Raw genomic sequence first — 19,434 nt, 5'->3', positions numbered from 1 at the left:
TTTGTGTGCTTCATCGTTTAACTCTTAGGGGGGGAGGGGGGGAACTTCAGTTCCTTTTAAAAGCAATAAGTGCACAACTTTAAAAGTATTGGGATTTTTCAAATCATTAAATGCTTATGTTATAGATAAAGCCTGAAATGTAAACACACACTTTAGTGTTGTTTGGATGCAACAGGACTGAGATTATAAACACATCAAAAGTAGTTAAAAAAAAAAAAAAGAATATATGCTAATAAGTTTGAAAAGCACTGACCTCAACTTTACAGAAGATGGTGGACACATACAATGCAGGAAACCATACAATTTAAATTAAATTAATTGAAATTAAGTCTAATTCTCTTTAGATATTCCAAATAACCTTTTTTATCCTTTATATTTTAACTTATGGTCATCATGTATGCCATAATTTTGACTTGGAAAAACTGCTTCCGCTCTGACAGGAAGTCTCGGTCTGTTCTCATCCATCATGGCTCCTCCAGTCGCAGTGTCACCGCTAATCAAGGTAAAAACACAGCACAAAACAATATATTTAAGCATGGAGTCGGGTCGTACCTGTTGGGTAAATTAGATAAATTACTTGAAGCTCCAGGTCCGTTTAGGATTTAACAACATAACAAACTGACCTCTAAAGGTTGTTATTTGGCAGCATGCTAGCGGATACCTGCTAGCTGTGACATTGAAATGCAGGTGAATGTTTTGCTTGTCAGAACATTTCGTAACTGTTTTCTTTCCACATTTGGATAATGTAAAATGCGTCACTTATGTTGCCAAATGTGTATTATGGCACCTTAAAAGATAAACTGATTTGTTACGTTGTTTTGTGTCTCCTAAAATACAGAATCCATGATAAATAACCATCAATTAATTACAAAAAAACATCTTGTTGGTAATGAAGCTGTTACATTTATTAGGAACCTGCTGAGAACCTTTTTATGATCAATAACTTTTTTTTTTTTAGCTCACATGCAGCTAATTGAAAAACATTGTTCCTGTTTTTCTTTCTAAGTTTTTCTCTTTTTTTTTGCAATATAGACGGCCAGGTGGTCCGCCCTGCTGCTTGGTGTGCTCTATGGGAAGCAGAGGTTCGGTAAGTGGGAATCTAAATCTGTTTTTCCGGGGTCAGCTTTTGAATGATTTATATCAGTGGTCCCCAAACTACGGCCCGCGGGCCGAATCCGGCCCGCCTCCACATTTGGTCCGGCCCCCTGAACAATACCAGAGAGCATTCAGATTTTTTTTTTTTCCATATACCGTATTTTCCGTACTATAAGCCGCTTATATGAGGATTTTTCTTCAACCACCAGGGGGCACTTTAGCAGGAAGTGAATCATTGGAAGTCAAAATTGGAGATAAAAGAAGAAAGCGCCCATTAAAAATTAACTTTGGCTGTAGCTGTTTTTCTTTCATGCAAAAAATAGTTATAACAGAAAGCATGATTAAAATCACACCATATTAAAATCTTGCTTTTACATCATCATAACCTGTAAATTCTTAAAATGAAATATATTTTAAATGAAATAATTACATAGTAAATCAATTCAAAAATGCTTAAATGGCATTGACACAAATGTTCAAACTAAAACCTCACTCTCTTACACAGCAAATATCCTTCTTTAAAGTTCTTTTTCCTCTCTTTGAGTTGGCTCCTTTACAGTCACTGAAATACACGTCCAATTGACTACATTGTTATTCTCATTAAGATTACCTGAAGCCTATTGCTGAAGAGGAGAGGAGGGTCGAGGAGGCAGAGAAGAAGCTCAGAGAGGAGCAGGAACGCATCTACAAACAACTGTCTGAAGGTGATAAAAACGATTTTCTGTAATATGTTCTCCATTTTTGTCTCCTTAATATTTTGTTAAATGCCATATTTATACAATATATATATATATATATATATATATATATATATATATATTTAATATATTCTTTTTTTTCTCCCTTTGCAGCAAATTCTGACACCATCCTCAAATGAACTTACCTATGGACCAATCATGAACTCAATAAAAATCTTCAATATTTTTCATGGCATTGTTTTAGTCTGCTTTTATATTACACAATGACCTTTTTGTACCAAAATGTTTTGGTGAACACATTTCAGGTTCACAACAGGTAACTGTGAGCACATATGCACGCCCTTCAGTGAGAGGTGAGCCTTTGGAAAAGCACTGCTGTAATCCCAGCCTAGTTTAGCTCTAATCCCGGGATTAGGGTCGGGGACCAGTAGTAAAAAGTGCAGTGTGGACAGAATACTCTTGTGTTGTATAACATCCTAACCTTCATTATGTACTCTGAATGGAAATATTGTTTGGCACAAACTACAAAACATAGGCAGACTGTTAAATTTTCATGTTTCAACGCTGAAGCGTGTTTTTGTTGGGTTTTTTTTTATCTCTCAGTATTTAGGTTAATACAGCTGTACTGATACCTCTGCTGGTCAAAATAAATGTTTTTTTTTTCTTTTAAATAAATTCAGCTTCATCCTCTAAAGTTTTACTTTAGAATGGCAGGAATCAACTCACATCATGACAACATAAAAATACATTTGCTTTATTTGAGTCATCATTGTACACAAGGACCAGACGATGAGGCAAGCTTTAAGTCGCTGGCTTTAAATTAAAATAACTACAACAAATGTGTTACAGATGTATCAACAGCACATACAAGTGTCATTAATACCTAATATTTTAATCTTATACATTCAGACATCACTTTAATAAGTGGAAAATGTTAAAGCTAAACTGAGACAAGCATGAACTCACGGCTCAATAAGAGCAATACAATTATGTAAGCGTTACTATTTTACCTTTAAAAATATTGTATTTACAAGTGTAGATGTGTAGGTGTACATGTCGTTACACAAAGTCGGGTTGCTCAGTCTGTTGACTGGAACAGCTTTGTCACCCAGGAGTCTGAATGGCTAGTAGCACTGCTGCCCTACAGCACCACAGCCCTGGGTTCAGTTTCTTGATCTTATGAATGAGTAAAGTTTCCACATTCTTTGCGATGTGTGGATTGCGTTCTGTTCATGCTCAACGCAGGCAGTGCCTGCGTGACGTAGTACAGGCTTATTTTTAAATCCATTTTTTTTTAGCTTCTTGCTCTTACTTTAAGACAAGCATTCGAGTCCAAATAGATAAAATGCAAAAGAATTTGAATCCCAGTTTTCATCTTGGACCCACCAATGTCTCTGAACAAGATCTATTTCCAAATACATTGATCTACTCACTTTATACAAGGTTTTCTAGGCTATACCTCTCTCGCTCTCTCACACACACACATACAGACTCCGTATGTACATTATAAAGGCATCACAGATAAGCAGCTACGGATTTTGTTGATTGGAAACATGCATAGCTATTGCACATGATTACCACATGGTAAGTTGCCTTACTAATTGTAGCAAATTGTAGTTGTAGATCTCTGCAATCAAAGTAAACACACTCTCATTTGTAAATAGTGACTGGAAAGAGTGAACATTGAAAACAATTGCTGGAAGATGTAGATGTACTACTTTCTAAGAGGCCTTTTTACAGTCTGGTCTTGTCCATAAAAATGTAACAGAGCTATATTTTCTCTGTCATGCAATGCAGTACATATGGTACATGGCAAGGCTACCAGTGGCTATGTAATGTATTTACAATGATTATCTTGTGACACCTGCTGAAACAAACACAAAAAAATACAAAAATGTATCATCTGTACAGAAACGACAGTATGTTAAGTCTGTACCTGTCAAGTACCTAAAAGTAATTCTCAAAAGATAAACAATGTGTTTGAAACAAAAGTGAAATCAGAATGCAAAACAATATTGTCAAAGCAGTTTAAAGTTAAATACAACAAAATTTGATTCAGTGATGTCCCAGTAATGACTGATGTTTTACCATGTCCCATTATTTTAGCTGAAGTGCAGAGCTCTTTCTGTTCAGGCTTTTTCTTCTCTGACTGAAACTCCTACTCTTTAACCCTTCTGTGGTCTTAAAAAATGGGATCATTTAAACCCCACACCTTCTTTTATTCTGTGCGCAGCCCAACTGAGAAGCACTGACCTGATGCGCACTTTTACAAGGTTTTTTGTGTGGTTTCAATAATTGACAGTCCAATGGGACAACCCCCCTAATGCTCCACTGTCTGACCGTGACATTTGCTGCGCTCCTCCTGGGCGGCGCGTTAAGACTGTGGGAGGCTTATAAGTACTTTGGGGCTTTGCGAACATATCCAACTTCATCATTTTAGAGCATTTTTCTTGCCAGTCAGTCTAAAATATTCAAAATATTTCTTTTCAGATGATTCTGAGCTCCCACTGTCTGTAGAGTCTTTTAGCAAACGGAGCAGGTCTTGGAGCCTCCACCACTCGGGTTGTTTGCAGCGGCTACATGAAGAATAAATAGAAAAAAATAAATTACTTTTTGCTTGTGTAGCTATTTACACATTATAGTCAGAGCTTCTTCCTATTTAAAATGTTCAATTATGTAAAGTTGGTCTTACAAGTGCTCTTCCTTCAACTTTTCCTATGTAGAGAAGTTAAAAGCTACAGCTAATCTTGACCGCTTATACAAAATTAAGGGCTGATGTTCTTTCAACACCATGGAACCATTGTCAGGAGAGTTTTCACTTTTTATAACATTCATGCCTTATAGCATGCATTACTGGCATAATCCATAGTGGCTTACAGACATTATATAGTACATTGTTTTATGACTTAGTCAAACAGGATAGAGCAAAATATCAGATGGCAATGAACTTTTGCCACAGAGCAGTGAGTTTAAGGGATCACTTTACCTTTTGCTGCCTGAGCAGCCTCTTTTGCAGCCTTCTCTTCCTCTATGGCTTTGAGTTTAGCTTCATATTCCTCTTTTTTTGCATTCCATTCTTTCCTGTTGTTAAGGATGCCATCTAACATAGGCTGGATTTGGGGGTGGAAGCGAGAAAATTCCTGAGAAGACAAAATCAAGAATAAATGGCTGAAGGGGAACAAAATGAGAATTACATCAGATGGTGGGCTTTGATCAAACCCATTGTTTTGCTGTGAAATCAACACAAACATAGCTCACATTGCTTTTTTATGGATTAAGAACCTATTGTAGGCAATACCTTGTAGACGAATGTGCAGACGAAGTCAATGAAGCCACATTGTAGCTTTGGAAGCTCTGCTGCTTTGTTCCTGTCCATCATGGGCTGGTGGAAAAGACAGAATCAAATCATTGTTAGAGAAAACTCAGTGATGGAAGCAATTTATTTTAAATGGTAATTTATAATTTCATGGTTCCCATAGTTTTAAATATGATGTGATGCAAAGGTCTATTTCTCTGAGATGGTCTTCAAAATAGGACATTTGAGAAAAGCAGTTGAGCGTTGGTCTTTATAACTCGGAGAACAGCTACAACAAAACAGTTTTTGTCCATATAAACTTGCATTAACAGTCAGAGCAATCATTTAAAAGCTTTAAATTACTGAGACTGTGACAAAGCCAATCAAGAACCCGATTTTTTCTTGCCAGTGAGGAGGATGCAAAGGAAGTGAGAGATCCAAAGCTTCCTGCTGAGCTAATCTTTTTTTCCGTGCGAGATTATGCTATAGTATAACAAATGCACATTTCTTTCCGATCTTTCTAAAACATTTTTGCAGGGTGCCGATAATTATGCAGGATTCTTGTATTTGGTGCTGAATTTATCCTCACTGCAGTGTACTACTTTTTTTTGTTATAACACCCATTTATGCAACATAATTATGGTATAATTGCAACTTGCAAACTCACAATAGGTTGCTGTTCCAGCACTGTCCTCTCCAAATCACCCTGCTCCCAAAACTCTGCCGCCACAGACAAGGCAACCTGAAAATTACACACTCAGTTCATCATCTGCCAACAACCAGCATCCCCTCTTTGTTTAAACCTTTTATTCTCATTACTCTTACCTTGCTCTGCACTTCCCAGGGCTTTGTGATGGCCGACAAGTCACATGCTGTCATCATCATTGCCCTGGAATAAACATTATCCAGGTTATAAACCCACTGGACAGTAGACGCCTGAGTTGTTTTCATTTCACTCACATGACGATCTCTTTTCTGGTTGTTTCTAGAGACATGAAATCCACCCATTTCTTTTCATCTTCATATGTTTTTGAAAGGTCCACAATCTTTTGGAACATTGTTCGCTTCCTGTGACAATAGAAGATGAATCACTTTGACTCATTTTTAACCAAGAGAAAAATGTACTGGCAAGACCGGACTGAAAAGTTAGAGACGCTACTCACTTGAAATACAGAGCCAGGTCGGTGGCGATGATGGCAATGTCGGTAAGATGAATCACGTGATCTACCTGCCGCCTGTTCAGGTTCTGGTAGATGTTCAGTGACTGCAGATGAAAAACAAAGAGTGAGGTTGGTATATTCAGAGACTGTACGACACGTAGCCCACATGTTAGGTTAAATGACATTTCTTTACCTCGTCGGAGAGGAGAAACTTTCCAAACTCTAGATGGTGTCGTTCCAGGATGGAGGAGCCGTGTAACTTGGCCAGAGGATTACCCGATCTGTTGGATTAAACGAAAAAAAAATCCTTAAATATCTGACAACTTAACAGTCGTCTGACTCAACTGAAAAGCCAAGTCTTAAGAAGTCTAACTCAAAAGTATTTTTAAATTGCCTTTCATTCAGGCTCGCCACCGCAATAGTAACTTAAATTGGTGAATTGTTGCAAAACTTAAACCATAATTAATGAACTGGTTCAGTAAGGAATTATGATCCAGTTTGCTTACAAGCACAAGAAATTTACAGTAGTTTGCTGGATTCCCTGTAGTTCACAGTAGGTTACAGCTTCTTAATACAAAGTATTCAATTTAAAGGTGAAAAGAGATATCCTGTGAGAGTGTAGTCACTTACTTGACCTGGTACAAGTTGTTTGTTCCTCTGTGATCAATGTCATGCAGAAATCCTGCCGTTATCATGGCCATGACTTCTAGGTCTGTGTAATATCGCTTCAGATGCCCTGTCTGAGGACAAAAAGAAATAGATATGCAGTGTAAAATAGAAATATTTATGTTTTGAAGAATAAATTACAACTAAACTAGTTAAAATGAAAATTAAACTGGTTCATTTTCTTTTAGTGTTTTATAAATGGGCACTGCAATATACTTAAAAACAACAATCAAATGGATACCGTTAACAATGTGAACATGGTCTGTCCCACATTGAAGCCGTGACGCCAGTTGTGGTAGGTGATTTTTCTGTAGCCTTTACTGACAGAGTACATGAAGCGAACCAGCACCTGAGAGGAAATTAAAGAGTTAATATCTCAAACTTTTTGCGGACACGCTGAAGAATAAACGTTGTTTACATGTGCAACTGTATTACTTCTTGAGGAATCTGGAACTTCTTCACTACACCGACTTCGTAGTACATCTGGATCCCGCACTTCACCAGCTCCAGTTCTGTGCAGTTAAAATCTGAGAAGCGAAACTCGTAGATCTCAAATTTCTTGATAAGAGGTGGCAGGTCTTTTTTCTAAAAGGATGGCACCAGAAAACGAAAGCTGAGTGAGAATAAAAACCATGTTTGCATGAAATATTTTATATGCCTATAGCCTCACACTCTGATTTTTTTTTCCTAAATAAAAGAAACCTTTATAGTTGGAAACCCAAAATAGACGAGTTCAGGCATTACCAGAATGTCAAGAAGATCCTCTTCTTCACAGTCCCAGGGCTCACAGTCATAGACCTCTCTTGTGTTCTAGAAAAGTTGGCATTATATACTTAAATCAATCAAAAATCGACGAAAAAAAATATGAAAAATCCAAACATTTAAAATGCAATCAAAATTACTGACACTTTTCTATCAGGGCACTAGACATTTTATGGTGCTTTTTGAAGAATGGAGCATTAATGCATCGATTTAGTCTAGTTTAACGTGTGTCTAAATTATACAACCCTGATTCATTACTTCAATTATTAACCCTGAACCTTTAAAACTTTGTGGGCTGTTTGTAGTCTGTCTTTTGACTCCCCTTTGCCAACGACAACTGGACAATAAACTGCAGATGACAACAATTTCAGCTTTATGTCACTTACTTTATTTCAAGTCACTCCAAATTAGTTTTAATCTATTTTGCAGCCAATCCCTTTTCACCAGTTACTCTGAAATTAAGTAGATTTCTATTTATGTAATCTTAACGGATTCTTGAAGTAAAAATGCGCCTTTGAAAGTAAGAATGTTGTATTTTTTTTTTTTTTTTAAGTAAAAGTACCACTGACCAGGATATTCTGAATTTCATCATTTCGACATTTGACGTGGTAGAGCACCATATCTTGAGCGATGTCCTTTCGGTTCTCGAGCTTGTTCATTTTGTCGTACGTGTCCGTGTTCAGAGCTGACCATCCCAGGAACTGAGTCAAAGCCTGGGAATCAGAAAAATTTACATAAAATACTTTCAAAGAATAATAGGGGAAAAAAATAATGGATCTTTGTAATTAGATGAAATTGTACAAACTCATTTAGTCAGCCACAAGGATAGATTAGATATACCTCCATGAGATTTTCATCATGATCATCAAATGGCTTCCCATCTTTCCTGTTGTAAAACGTTGCCACGCCGACTATTTCTTCTTTCTTGTTGACAATTGGAAGCGAGAGAACATTTTTTATGGTCCAGCCACTGTCATCCAGCGGCTCTGTCTGCGATGACAAGAAAACACAATCAAGTCTGTAATTGTATAACTTGATTTCATATTTATGTCAGTCAGCAATTTCCAAACATTTCCAAAACACTTGTCAATGAGTAGAAATTACGTGCATTAGTAAACAAAGTACTTAGGGACCAAAATGTAGATAGATGCCTTAGTTTAAGACAGATACAATCACATTTGTTTATAACAAAACAAAACAAAAAAAAGAAAACAACATGATCGGTGATATAATACTTAAAATAAATATTAATTTGGGACAGATCACGTCCAACAAAGTACTAATGATCATGCCATATATGTCTATTCTTTAAAGATAGGAACAATAGTTTAAAATAAATATTTTTATAAATTTTTTTAGTTAATATATCTTATTTTCTTATTCATTCAAATGCAGTTCTTTTTTAAATAACTAAAAAAAATACAGTTTTTAAGGACGATTGTGTATGGTTTCTAATTTCTTAGCATAGAACAAAGTTAAATGTTGTTAATTTATCATTATAAATTCAACCAGGTGTAGTTCCTGCAGCTTTCTTTTTGTAATCTATAAACCAGGTGAGTTGGTTTTTCCTGCATGACCAAATACTTTCCCCACCATAAATAATGTATGAGATTATCATGGTAATAGCGTGACGGCATGTTTTTTTTTTTTTTTTCTAATTCATCGATTTCCTTTCCAATGTACTTGGAAGCTGTTACAAATCTTTACCAGAGAAATATAATGTACATTATCATCATAAGGAAATGAAGGTTTTTTTTATATTACATCTAAATTTGAGTAAATCAGTCTTTTAATAAATGTGTTTTTTCTCTAATACTAAAACTCTTCTACTACTACAGCAAACCAGCTAGAGCTTTTTAAGTCACCAACAGCATCAACTGATCCAACAGCATGTTAACCTTTGATTCAAGCTGCATTTACTGCCATTGAGGTTGACCGTCCACCCAGCCATTATCATCCAATAAACTGTAAATCATGAAGGTTTTACAAAAACAAGTGTTTGGTGAAGCACCTGGAGGCACGTAAAGTTTCTCACCTGGAACTGAAACGTCTCATCAGCGGCCGCATTCATGATGTTGCAGATCTGAAGGGCGGAAAGGAGCAGACTAATTAATTTGGCTTCAGATAATTCAGCAGCTCGCTGCCGTTGTTGGAAAGAAAACTCACAAAGCCGCTCTCAGCAACATAAGTGGGAAGGCCGCTGCTCAAGGCCCAGTGGTCTGCAGGTGGATTTCTTTGTGACAAATTGAAGAAAAGACAAGTCAGAAGATGATCAGTCTGTTACTGAACTGTGATTATTAGTTTCTTCAAACTCATTTGAAAAGTGTTAAAGTAAAAGCATCACTGACCAGGACCGCTATTGACCAAACATTAAAAAAAAAACTCACGGTATTACTTTGATGTCTTCTTTTCCATGGAGTATGTAATCAATCACCTTGTAGAAAATTACTTCCTAAGGGGTAAATTAAATAGATTAGCAATAGAGACCAAAGCCAAACTAAAGTAGAGACTTTTTAATGAATACACGTGTGATGAGAAAGTTGAATAAAACAATGCACCCTGCCATCTGGAGTTACAGGTCCACTGTAAGGTGGCTGCTCTCCCATCAACACAGGCCAAATGTCAAAGAACTCCTAAAAGAAGAAGGGAGCAAGTCAGTAACTTCATGGTAAATCACACAAAATAATTCGGCCATAAAATAAAGATAGACACCAAACCTTTTCCTTTGTCATGTCTAGTAACCCCACAGAGTATCGGTCACAGTTGAGGTAGGCCCGGACTGTGTACAAGGCTTTGTGAAACTGTCGCTCGATGTCTGTCAGCTCTTCAAACACCTTGTTGGCAGACCACAGCAGCAGCTACAAGGACACACACAAGATTTAAAGGCGGCATGCATACAGACATAGAAATGACAAACTTTTGTTTTAACGTTTGCCCGCACCTGTCCTTTGCGTGTCTCACAGTTGTGGAGGTAACTTAGGTGAAAGATCTTAAGGTTCAGAGAGGCAATTTTCAGGTACTTCAGGAAGAGCTGCAGACACGAACAGGAACATGATTTATATGTCACATTTCTTCAAAATGACTCCACATTTTGTCGCGATACAACCACGAGAGGTGATGTAACATAAGACTCTTTTATATGATGAAACAGAAAGTTTACAGAAAGAATACATTTTAAAACTCGCTCTCCCTCTTAACCATTACTTATTATTTTTCTTGGCTTACCACATAAAATAAAATACATTGAAGTTTGTAACTGTGATAGAACATTTGAATGTCTTTTGGTTGTTTTCTAGTATTGGTCATTCTTCTCTTACTCATTCAAATGCCCATCTTACAAAGATATGAAATAGGGAAGTGCTCAAAATTAAATAAATCGATGAAAAATAAAATAAAATAAGCATCTACATGAATAATTAACAGATACATGTATAAAGCAACAATAGAATTATAAAATATATTAAATTCTAAGCTCAGTATACTTTTCAGTCTCTTAAAAATATGTTCATTATAATGAAACTTTATAACAAAAATCATTTTTGGATGTGACTGATAAAAATCTTGCAATTAACCTTGAAATAACATATTAAACTGTTTAGCTTTAATAGTTTCAACCGTGCATCATGAACCTGCACTAGATTACTTTACTTCACTAATTCTCTTAAGAATTAGATTTTATCCAAACTGTTCTGCTGCTCAGTCATCAGCTGTGCTGGGCGCATCGCCACCATTAGCTTGTGGACTCACATCTTCATCCTGGCTGGTGAAATGTGGTCCTGTGGTTTTGTTCAGGGCCATGATCACGGCCACCAGGTCTTTGCCGTTGAGGATGGGCGCTGCCAGCACGTTCCTGGTCTCGTATTCTGTGAGTTCATCAACGAATGAACTGAAATACTGGCTCTGAAAAGGTACAACATATTCACAAACACGTGTGAAAGTCTTATTTTTCTTTATGCTACATTAAGAGTTTAGGAGGAAAAATTGTATCTTCTTAAAAGTGGTCAATCCGATTTAAGCACTCTGGATCTTCGCACTTTGAATATTTAAAAAACATCTCAAAATACTAAATAGATCTCAGTAAATAGGCCAATGTGATTATTGCTGCCCAACAAACAAGCAGTCAATTAATTTATTTGAATACATAGGTTGAATGGAAATAACTCGAACTAGTTTTGATCTGTTTTACATTCCTGCTGACAGCCAACTAAATGTCAGCAGCGTCTAATCCATGGCTACAGCAGAGGATGATGCGATCTGAGAATAAATGGATTATGTCTGACAATGAGATTTACAACCACACTTTGTTCAGGTCTGCAGCAGGGAGCCTGTACATGCACATGTGAATACAAATTAGGCACATAATTTGTTTCTATTTAATTTCAATGTTACATTTAAAATGATGTTGTACATAATTCACAGGACTTCAAATATCTGTATTCTTTGCGTTTTAGATTATCTTTAAATTTAAGTTTAAGGTTTAAAATTGGGGGTTATATTGGATAGAATAGCCAAATACTGAAGCACAAGACTCTTGATCAGAGCTGCTTTGAGGTTGGATGGAGTTTAGTTTAGTATAATTAACACCACCACTAATGCTAACTAAAGCTCCAGCTTTGTGAAATGATCATTTAAGACAATATGTTTAGGTTAGTTAGCAATCAGTTAAATTGTCAAGAGAGTAGCACAGTTCACATATTATTTGAAGAACTGTGACATTTTTTGACATTATTACCTTCCTTATATATTTACTCTGCAGAAGATGTTATGAGTGAATCTGAAAGAAGGCTTGTTTTGGAAATGCTTGACAACAAATATGAAGTTTTGAGACTGAAAAAGTTTGAGCCGGCTGCGTTCCCTTCTGTCTCAGGCTGTGTGCATCATCATCAAGAGTAATTCTCTCTGGTTCATCTTTTTGCTCTGACTCACAAACTGATGTCCAGCCTCCCTGCCCCCACTTTACCTCTTTGACATCTTTCACGTTGACATTCTTCTTGGTGAGGGCCACATTGCCAACTATCCCCAAGTCCAGAGGGTAGACGATCTCAGAGTCTGGTGGAACCACACAGTCCTCCAGGACTGAGTTGGTCGAGACGTTGAAGAGCCTCGTCGCCAGCTCTCCGATGCCGTTTCGCTGCCGGTACATGAACAGGCTGCAGCGGTCGGCGTGAATGAGAGCTCCGAGCCGCTTCAGGATCTTGAAGACCACCTTTTCCATGTTGATGTTCTCTTGCATGTCTTTGATCAAATCAAACATTATTCGGCTTTCCTCAACCTTTGGAAATTAGAGAAATATAAGCTTGTTTTTGTTTTTGTGTTGTTTTTTAATTCACAAAGATTATTTTGTTTCTATACTGAGAAATCATCAAATATGTAACTTACCCGGCTAAGTTCCTCCAGCTTTCCAAAGTCGATCTCTTTTTCTGGGAGTCCTGATATCTTCGATATGGAAGAAGGGCTCAATGTTTTGCAAAAGTACTTTGCAGCAAACGCAGGGTTGTCGCGAAGAAACTTCTCCACGTCTTCTTTTTGCACACCCATTGTTCCTCCTTCCTCTTCTTCTGTCAGATATTCCTTGTCCTCTTCCCTTTGCTCTCAATGAAGCTCCAGTGCTGCTCCAATGGAGCAACCGCTTCTCCAACAAGAAACCACAAATAAGCGAAATGACTCACACTCCAAATACCATTTTATCGACTCAGGAAAAGAAACAAATCTTACCCAGGTGATGTACAGATTGGGGGAAATCTATACATTCAAATGCAGGCAAAAAAAAAAAAAAAGTTAATAATCCCCTTGTTTAGTTGGATGAGTGGACTGCAAGAGGGAGAGCCCTGAGGAGAAGGCAGAGGGCTGAATCCCAGCAATCCCTCTGTCATCAGCAGATAGTGCTGAAGGTTAGCAGGGATCTACCTATGCTAAACTCATCAGCTGATCATGTAGTAACAGATATGTGGGCCAAAGGACCCAGCCTTCACTCTGCATCAGTACATTCACACCAGGATGACTCCACTCCTGATAACTGCGGTCTTAGTAAGAGTGTAGACATGGACTGTGACATGTTTTTATTCAGGCGAGCAGCAGGATTTGATAAGCTTATCTTCTGAGACACTCTTTTAATTCTTCTAATGAAATCAAAATTGAATATTGTTGAAGCAAGTCTATTAGTTGCAACTGAAAAAAAAAACAGAAATGACATAGAAATCCGTAGAAATCACATTCATTTTAAGCAAACGTCTTTTATATCGATATGTTCAATATGATTCCTCTCTGGACCTGTACAAGCTGCTTAACTCTTTTCAACAAGGCCTCCTTTGTCTGATCCTCTGTTTTCTTTGGACACTGATGGTCTCACCATCCAAACTCTTTTTTTTTCTGCAAACAATCTTTACTGCAGATTGACATGAATAAAAAGGGATGTAAAGCGCCTCCAAAGGAAAACTAATCCGTTCATTCAGAGCTAGGAGGACCCGTCTATTATAAGGCTGCATAAAGACCTTAAGCAAAAGGTCAAATAGATAATCTGCTGCCACTATAATGCATAACGACAGGTGTGTATGCATGCATGTGTGTGAATGTAAGTTTGTTGCCCTGCTAGTTCTCAAACTGACAGTGAATGTGATTTTGGGCTTATAACAGAATACTTTCTTGTGTGACCTATGAATAAAATTAGATGGATATGGTTATACATAACACTCTAATGTATGTTATGTGGAACATCATTTTTATTGTTTCAAGGTATTTTGGAAAACAGGCTGTGAAAAACTTGTAAGGAAAGATGAATGTGTTGAAAAGCATTTCATGCCCTTTGTAAAGTAAGGTGGAGGACATTTAATGCTGTGGGCCCATTTCTCTGCCAAAAAATAATCTCATGAACTGTTACCAGGATATTTCAAGTTCAGTTCCAAGTGCCTCTTATAGTAAACTTGAACGTGAGTCATTATTGCATCTTTTTGCTAGGTAATGATTCAAGAGATTTCTACAAGAGCTTTTATAGATGGTTTATCAGACAGACAGAATCATTCTTCTAACCTGAGTTTTTTTTAAGAACCCATGGAGGGAACTGCAGAGGAGAGAGGATATTCAGCACATCAAGAGCCTAATGTTAAAGAGCAGGTTTGTGATAATTGTGGAAGTGTTGACTTTGTTACAGTAATGTGGGATTTCTTCCCCTACTGAATAAGTATAGAGAAATTAACATAAATGTAAATGCCACCACAAAATGTAAAGATGTAACAATATCATATCTGGAGCGTAATTCTGCTTGAAACAGAGTAGTTGGCTGTTGGGATGAAGTTGTGAGCAGTAAGAGAAACAAATTAAGCCACATAATTGAACTTGTATAAGGATGGGTCCCCTTGAAATCAATTCATTAGCTGATACTTGTGTGAAAAACCCAGAACCTTCTCACTGAAAGCACCACTGTGCAGCCTGCAGTGGCACAGTTGGAAAAACCTCTGTAGCAAATGATACCAGGTCTTGAAATTAATAGATGTTAATGCAATGTTCTACAGTTATTGTGCTTTCTTTAACTTTATTTGATATTGTGAAATGTATTTTATTTTTGTGGTAAGTAGAAAGATAGGCATAATTGGATTTTTTTATTTATTTTTTATAAAAAATAAATAAATAAAATCGTATCCACTGCACTGGTTGCACTGCTGACAAGTCCCAGTAGATGGCAGCAAACACAATTCTAAGTTTCAACTTTGAGCTTCAAATAACTGGGGACATTCGGGGGAAAATGAATGTAATATTTCAACTTGAGAGTTAAAGTGAATCCTCCAAATATTCATGATAAAGTTCTTGCAACATTTCTCTTGCCAGAAGTCTTCTGATAAGGATGATCCCCGGATGATTCTCTATCGACGTTATCCAAGCAAAGTGGGTAGAACCAGGGTAGATCCAGAACCCGGAGCTGAAGGGATGACATACATCATCCTTAGGGATATATTGTACTTTTGGGAGCTTTTTTTCCTGGAGCTTTTTCTCCTGAGCCCCAGTCTTAACCTTACAGAATACAATAAATGGCTTCAGCAACAAGGAAAAACCCTGCTTCTTCTCCACGTGTCCTCAGTCCTTTTGATGATGAAGTACAATTTTCCAGATTACATCTTCAGCAAATCCTTCAGTGAACCTGAAGCCACAATCACATTAGTAGCAAAACAAATATGCCGTATCCTCCGTGAATGACAGTCAGCTTGTCACACTTTTGTTTAGAAGATAAAACACAATTTTAAACAGCCTGTTAACCCACATATGCATCACTAGATCCTCAATGCATCACTAGATCCAGACCAGTTTTCCCAGCAGCCCAGCAGCAGGATGCAGCATCCACCATCTTGACCCGAACAGTTTTTGATCTTTTATTCTAAACTTTCTAGTGAAGCAAGTAGAATTTGTTCTCTTTGGAAAAAAATAATAATAATTAAATAAAACTTAGCAATGGGTTTCCACCAGGCTGTGCGTTCAGTCCACAACAAAACATTACGTTTTGGATCTTATTAGCTAGCTGCAAAACAGAAATTGAAATTTCTATAACTTATTTAACTGATTTTTCATTGTGCCCTTGACGTTTCTGTTCAGCAGTTAAATCAGTGTTTTGTCAACTATCTATTTTGAGCAGCAAAAGTAGGATTACGTCCCTGATAGAGTCGATGGAAAAAAGTAGATCAGCAGTCTTGGCTGACTTCTCTGTTCTCTTCCTCTCTGAGGAGAGCCTTTACTGTCATAGTCAGTCTACATGACTGACCTTTTCTGTCCGCACACAGACAGCGGCATAACAACTTATTAAATGCCAGCAATTACACAATATACTGGACTGATGGTGATTAGGGATAAACCAGGGAATGAGAGCCAGTGTCTGTTTAAAGAGATAAACAAATGTCTACTTTCTCCCTCTATGTGGATTGAGTTAGCAACGTTTCATACTTTCAATAATTAGAGATTGAGAAATTATTTAATTGACAAAGCGAGTTTGGTTGATAGCAGCATCCGCAGTTAAGTAACTTTTATTCTTCTAATTATCTGACTGTGTTATTTGGGCTTGTTTACAGACTACCTCTTGACAGATTAAACCTTGGTTGCTCAACACAATGACAGTGTTGGCAGACAGACCTATTCTATTTATTCTGTCTACTGAGAGTGAGGTGAAGTTGTGCCTTTAACTAAACTCTGCCATCTGTCCAAAGTGCCAAATATACTTGTGTGTATTTCTGGATCTACCCTGACCTTTTCATGGCTTCTTCACCCAAAGTGTCTCAGAATACCTCTCATTAAAAGTAATAAGTTGTTTTCCTTTATCAGGATCAGATAGTGGCTGATGTTTAAGAGCGATTGGCATGACTAATTTTAAAACGGTTAAGTTTGAGACATTCACATGGGAATTTTTAGATGTGATCTGTTGTTTAGTTGTTTTTTTTTGTTTTATTGTTTTTAGATGTACTTTTATTAAACTCGCTGCAGCTTTTCTAGAACCATTCAAATATTATTTTCTTCAGCTTATTTACCACTTAATATGAAAACTCTGATGTGGGTTGTGGAACAACGTGTGCCAAGTTTTCAGGTACCACTCAGAAATCAAACTGAACTAAAATTGATAACTGATAATATATTTTTTCCTAAAAACCTTCAAACATGTTCCTGTTTGTTCCAGTGGAATAACCAAAATTATTTCTATTGCCTAAATACCATAATACACCGTCGATAAATATTGAATTAATATCATTTTATCTGTATTTTAGAGCATATATTGGGTACCGTATTCTGTTGTACGGCATTGGCAAACATAATTCAGCTGTTTGTAAAAGACCAAACAAGAATCCTGTGTTTTTATTCTAACCCACGGAAGCAATTAATTAAAAGCTTGTGTTTAAATACAACTAATTTGCCAGCCTGTGTTACGCATGTGCCTGTTCTACTGTGTTTCCAGTCAGTTACATAATGGCCTAATTGTTTTTATCGTAAGTCTTGGACATAGAAGCAAGATTACGACAAGGATTTCAACCCAAAGAGATTACCTCTAGATTTAAGCACCTTATTTAGTTCCAAGCAATGAAAATCAGCCATAAGCTTGTCTGTTGGGCACGTATATAAAGGCAGCCACCAGCCCGAGACCCGATCTGCTGCAGAGTGAACACATCCACACCCAGAACTTTGATTTTTAATCTCGACTGCTACTCTTAACCCAAACAGGTAAGACGCTGGATTTGGATTTTAACATTAGTTGCCTCTTTACTAGTTAAATTGTTGCTTTTGAGTTGCATCTGTGCCTTCTGCACTCTAGCGAGAAACTGTGGGAAAGTTGCAGACCAAAGACAGTCCTCACTGAATGTTGAACCTTATTTGATATTAGAACAGAGAGTTCAGACTGGATTTAAATGTTGCATTAGAGGTTTTGTGTATTTTGTTTAAAATTACTCCAAATGGTAAAAAAAAAAAAAAAAGTAATTTTTTTCATAAACACACGTTTCATTACAGAATGGGATCCTTTAAGCTGGCCCTGCTGCTGGTCTTTGTGTCCTGCGTTGAACGCAGTTTGTCTGCCTCCTGCATTGTAGATAGTTTCTCAGTCAAAGAAGACTTTGATCCAAAGAGAGTGAGTACAAAAAACAAAACCTGCATTGAGACGTGAATGTCAGGAGAAAAGAAAAAAAAAAAGACTAAATATTTCTGACTTCCCTTTTATGACAGTATGCTGGGAAGTGGTATGCACTGCAGAAGAAAGACCCAGAGGGGCTGTTCCTGCAGGACAACATCTCCGCCGAGTACACCATTGACGATGATGGCTCCATGACTGCCTCTTCCAGGGGACGGGTCACCCTGTTTGGGTAAGGAACCGAGTATTCATAAGAGGTTCTGCATCAGATACTGCTTTTTAACATGTTTTTCCCCTTCTTTAAGAACCGATGATGACCTGACCAGTGCAGGAAAAGATGTTCTTTTTCTTAGCCAGGTTTTAAAAAAACGTGTTCAGGACAGAAAGATTTAGGAGCAAAAACGTGCTAAGCGTTAGTTATAAGCAGAGTTTTCACTCAATAATAAAGGATTAGGAAGAGATGTGATGAGAGGTTTTTTTTTTTTTGCATGTTTTGAAGATTTGTAGTAAATAGTTGTAAGCATTCAGAAAAGAGAAGCTAAAGAACTTTTCTTGCGTCATTGATCTGATTTTTGGTCTTGCAGCTTCTGGGTTGTCTGCGCCGACATGGCTGCTCAGTACTCTGTACCTGACCCTACCACCCCCGGCAAGATGTTCATGAACTACCAGGGCCTGGCCAGCTACCTCTCAAGCGGAGGTACGTTCAACGCCACTTCCCATCACGCATTTGTGTTTTTACACTTCATTCCTACAAACATCGTACTTTTCTGTCAAACTAGGCGACAACTACTGGGTGATCGACACCGACTATGACAACTACGCCATCACCTACGCCTGCCGCTCCCTGAAAGACGACGGCAGCTGCGAGGACGGCTACGCCCTGGTGTTCTCCAGGAACCCCCGGGGCCTGCCTCCAGCGATTCAGCGCGTCGTCCGTCAGAAACAGGAGGAAATCTGCATGGCCGGACAGTTCCAGCCCGTCCTGCAGTCTGGGGCCTGCTGAGCAGAATCAAAGAAACGGGGAAGGAGAAGCAAGTGCCAGTCAGATGCTGACTTTGTGGATAGAGAGCAAGCAGAGGGAAAATCCTGAGAGCATGTGTGCGTGTGTGTGTGTGTATGTGTGTGTGTTTGTGTGTGTGTGGTTAATCTATGACAGTGGTGGAGTTG

At 37.7% G+C, this 19,434-nt stretch overlaps 2 protein-coding genes and 1 long non-coding RNA gene across 3 annotated transcripts; 2 read left to right on the top strand and 1 right to left on the bottom strand.

The window, feature by feature from the left end:
- Positions 1-396: 396 nt before the first annotated feature.
- Positions 397-2,026, top strand: LOC103148148 (uncharacterized). The gene is made up of 4 exons (XR_477322.2): positions 397-502; positions 1,033-1,087; positions 1,701-1,799; positions 1,947-2,026. It is a non-coding gene; the product is annotated as an uncharacterized LOC103148148 (long non-coding RNA).
- Positions 2,027-2,527: 501 nt separating this feature from the next.
- On the bottom strand, positions 2,528-13,875 carry LOC103148141 (rod cGMP-specific 3',5'-cyclic phosphodiesterase subunit beta-like). Its single transcript, XM_007566779.2, has 24 exons — positions 13,392-13,875; positions 13,056-13,305; positions 12,637-12,948; positions 11,424-11,576; positions 10,618-10,707; positions 10,394-10,534; positions 10,235-10,309; positions 10,064-10,128; positions 9,843-9,909; positions 9,712-9,759; positions 8,517-8,666; positions 8,246-8,389; positions 7,659-7,724; positions 7,350-7,499; positions 7,156-7,263; positions 6,879-6,988; positions 6,442-6,529; positions 6,252-6,352; positions 6,049-6,156; positions 5,914-5,977; positions 5,756-5,830; positions 5,092-5,175; positions 4,780-4,933; positions 2,528-4,369 (listed from the first exon to the last, which is right to left on the bottom strand). Exons 2-24 carry the CDS (start codon positions 13,212-13,214, stop codon positions 4,317-4,319), a joined length of 2,565 nt encoding a protein of 854 aa, XP_007566841.1. The 5' UTR covers positions 13,215-13,305; positions 13,392-13,875; the 3' UTR covers positions 2,528-4,316.
- A 3,877-nt stretch (positions 13,876-17,752) lies between these two features.
- rbp4l (retinol binding protein 4, like) lies at positions 17,753-19,434 on the top strand. The gene is made up of 5 exons (XM_007566769.2): positions 17,753-17,864; positions 18,150-18,267; positions 18,363-18,499; positions 18,852-18,964; positions 19,047-19,434. Exons 2-5 carry the CDS (start codon positions 18,151-18,153, stop codon positions 19,268-19,270), a joined length of 591 nt encoding a protein of 196 aa, XP_007566831.1. The 5' UTR covers positions 17,753-17,864; position 18,150; the 3' UTR covers positions 19,271-19,434.

Source organism: Poecilia formosa, unplaced genomic scaffold, assembly GCF_000485575.1.
Source record: "Poecilia formosa unplaced genomic scaffold, Poecilia_formosa-5.1.2 Scaffold6, whole genome shotgun sequence".
Lineage (NCBI taxonomy): Eukaryota > Metazoa > Chordata > Actinopteri > Cyprinodontiformes > Poeciliidae > Poecilia > Poecilia formosa.
This window is presented reverse-complemented; position numbering and strand designations above follow the sequence as displayed.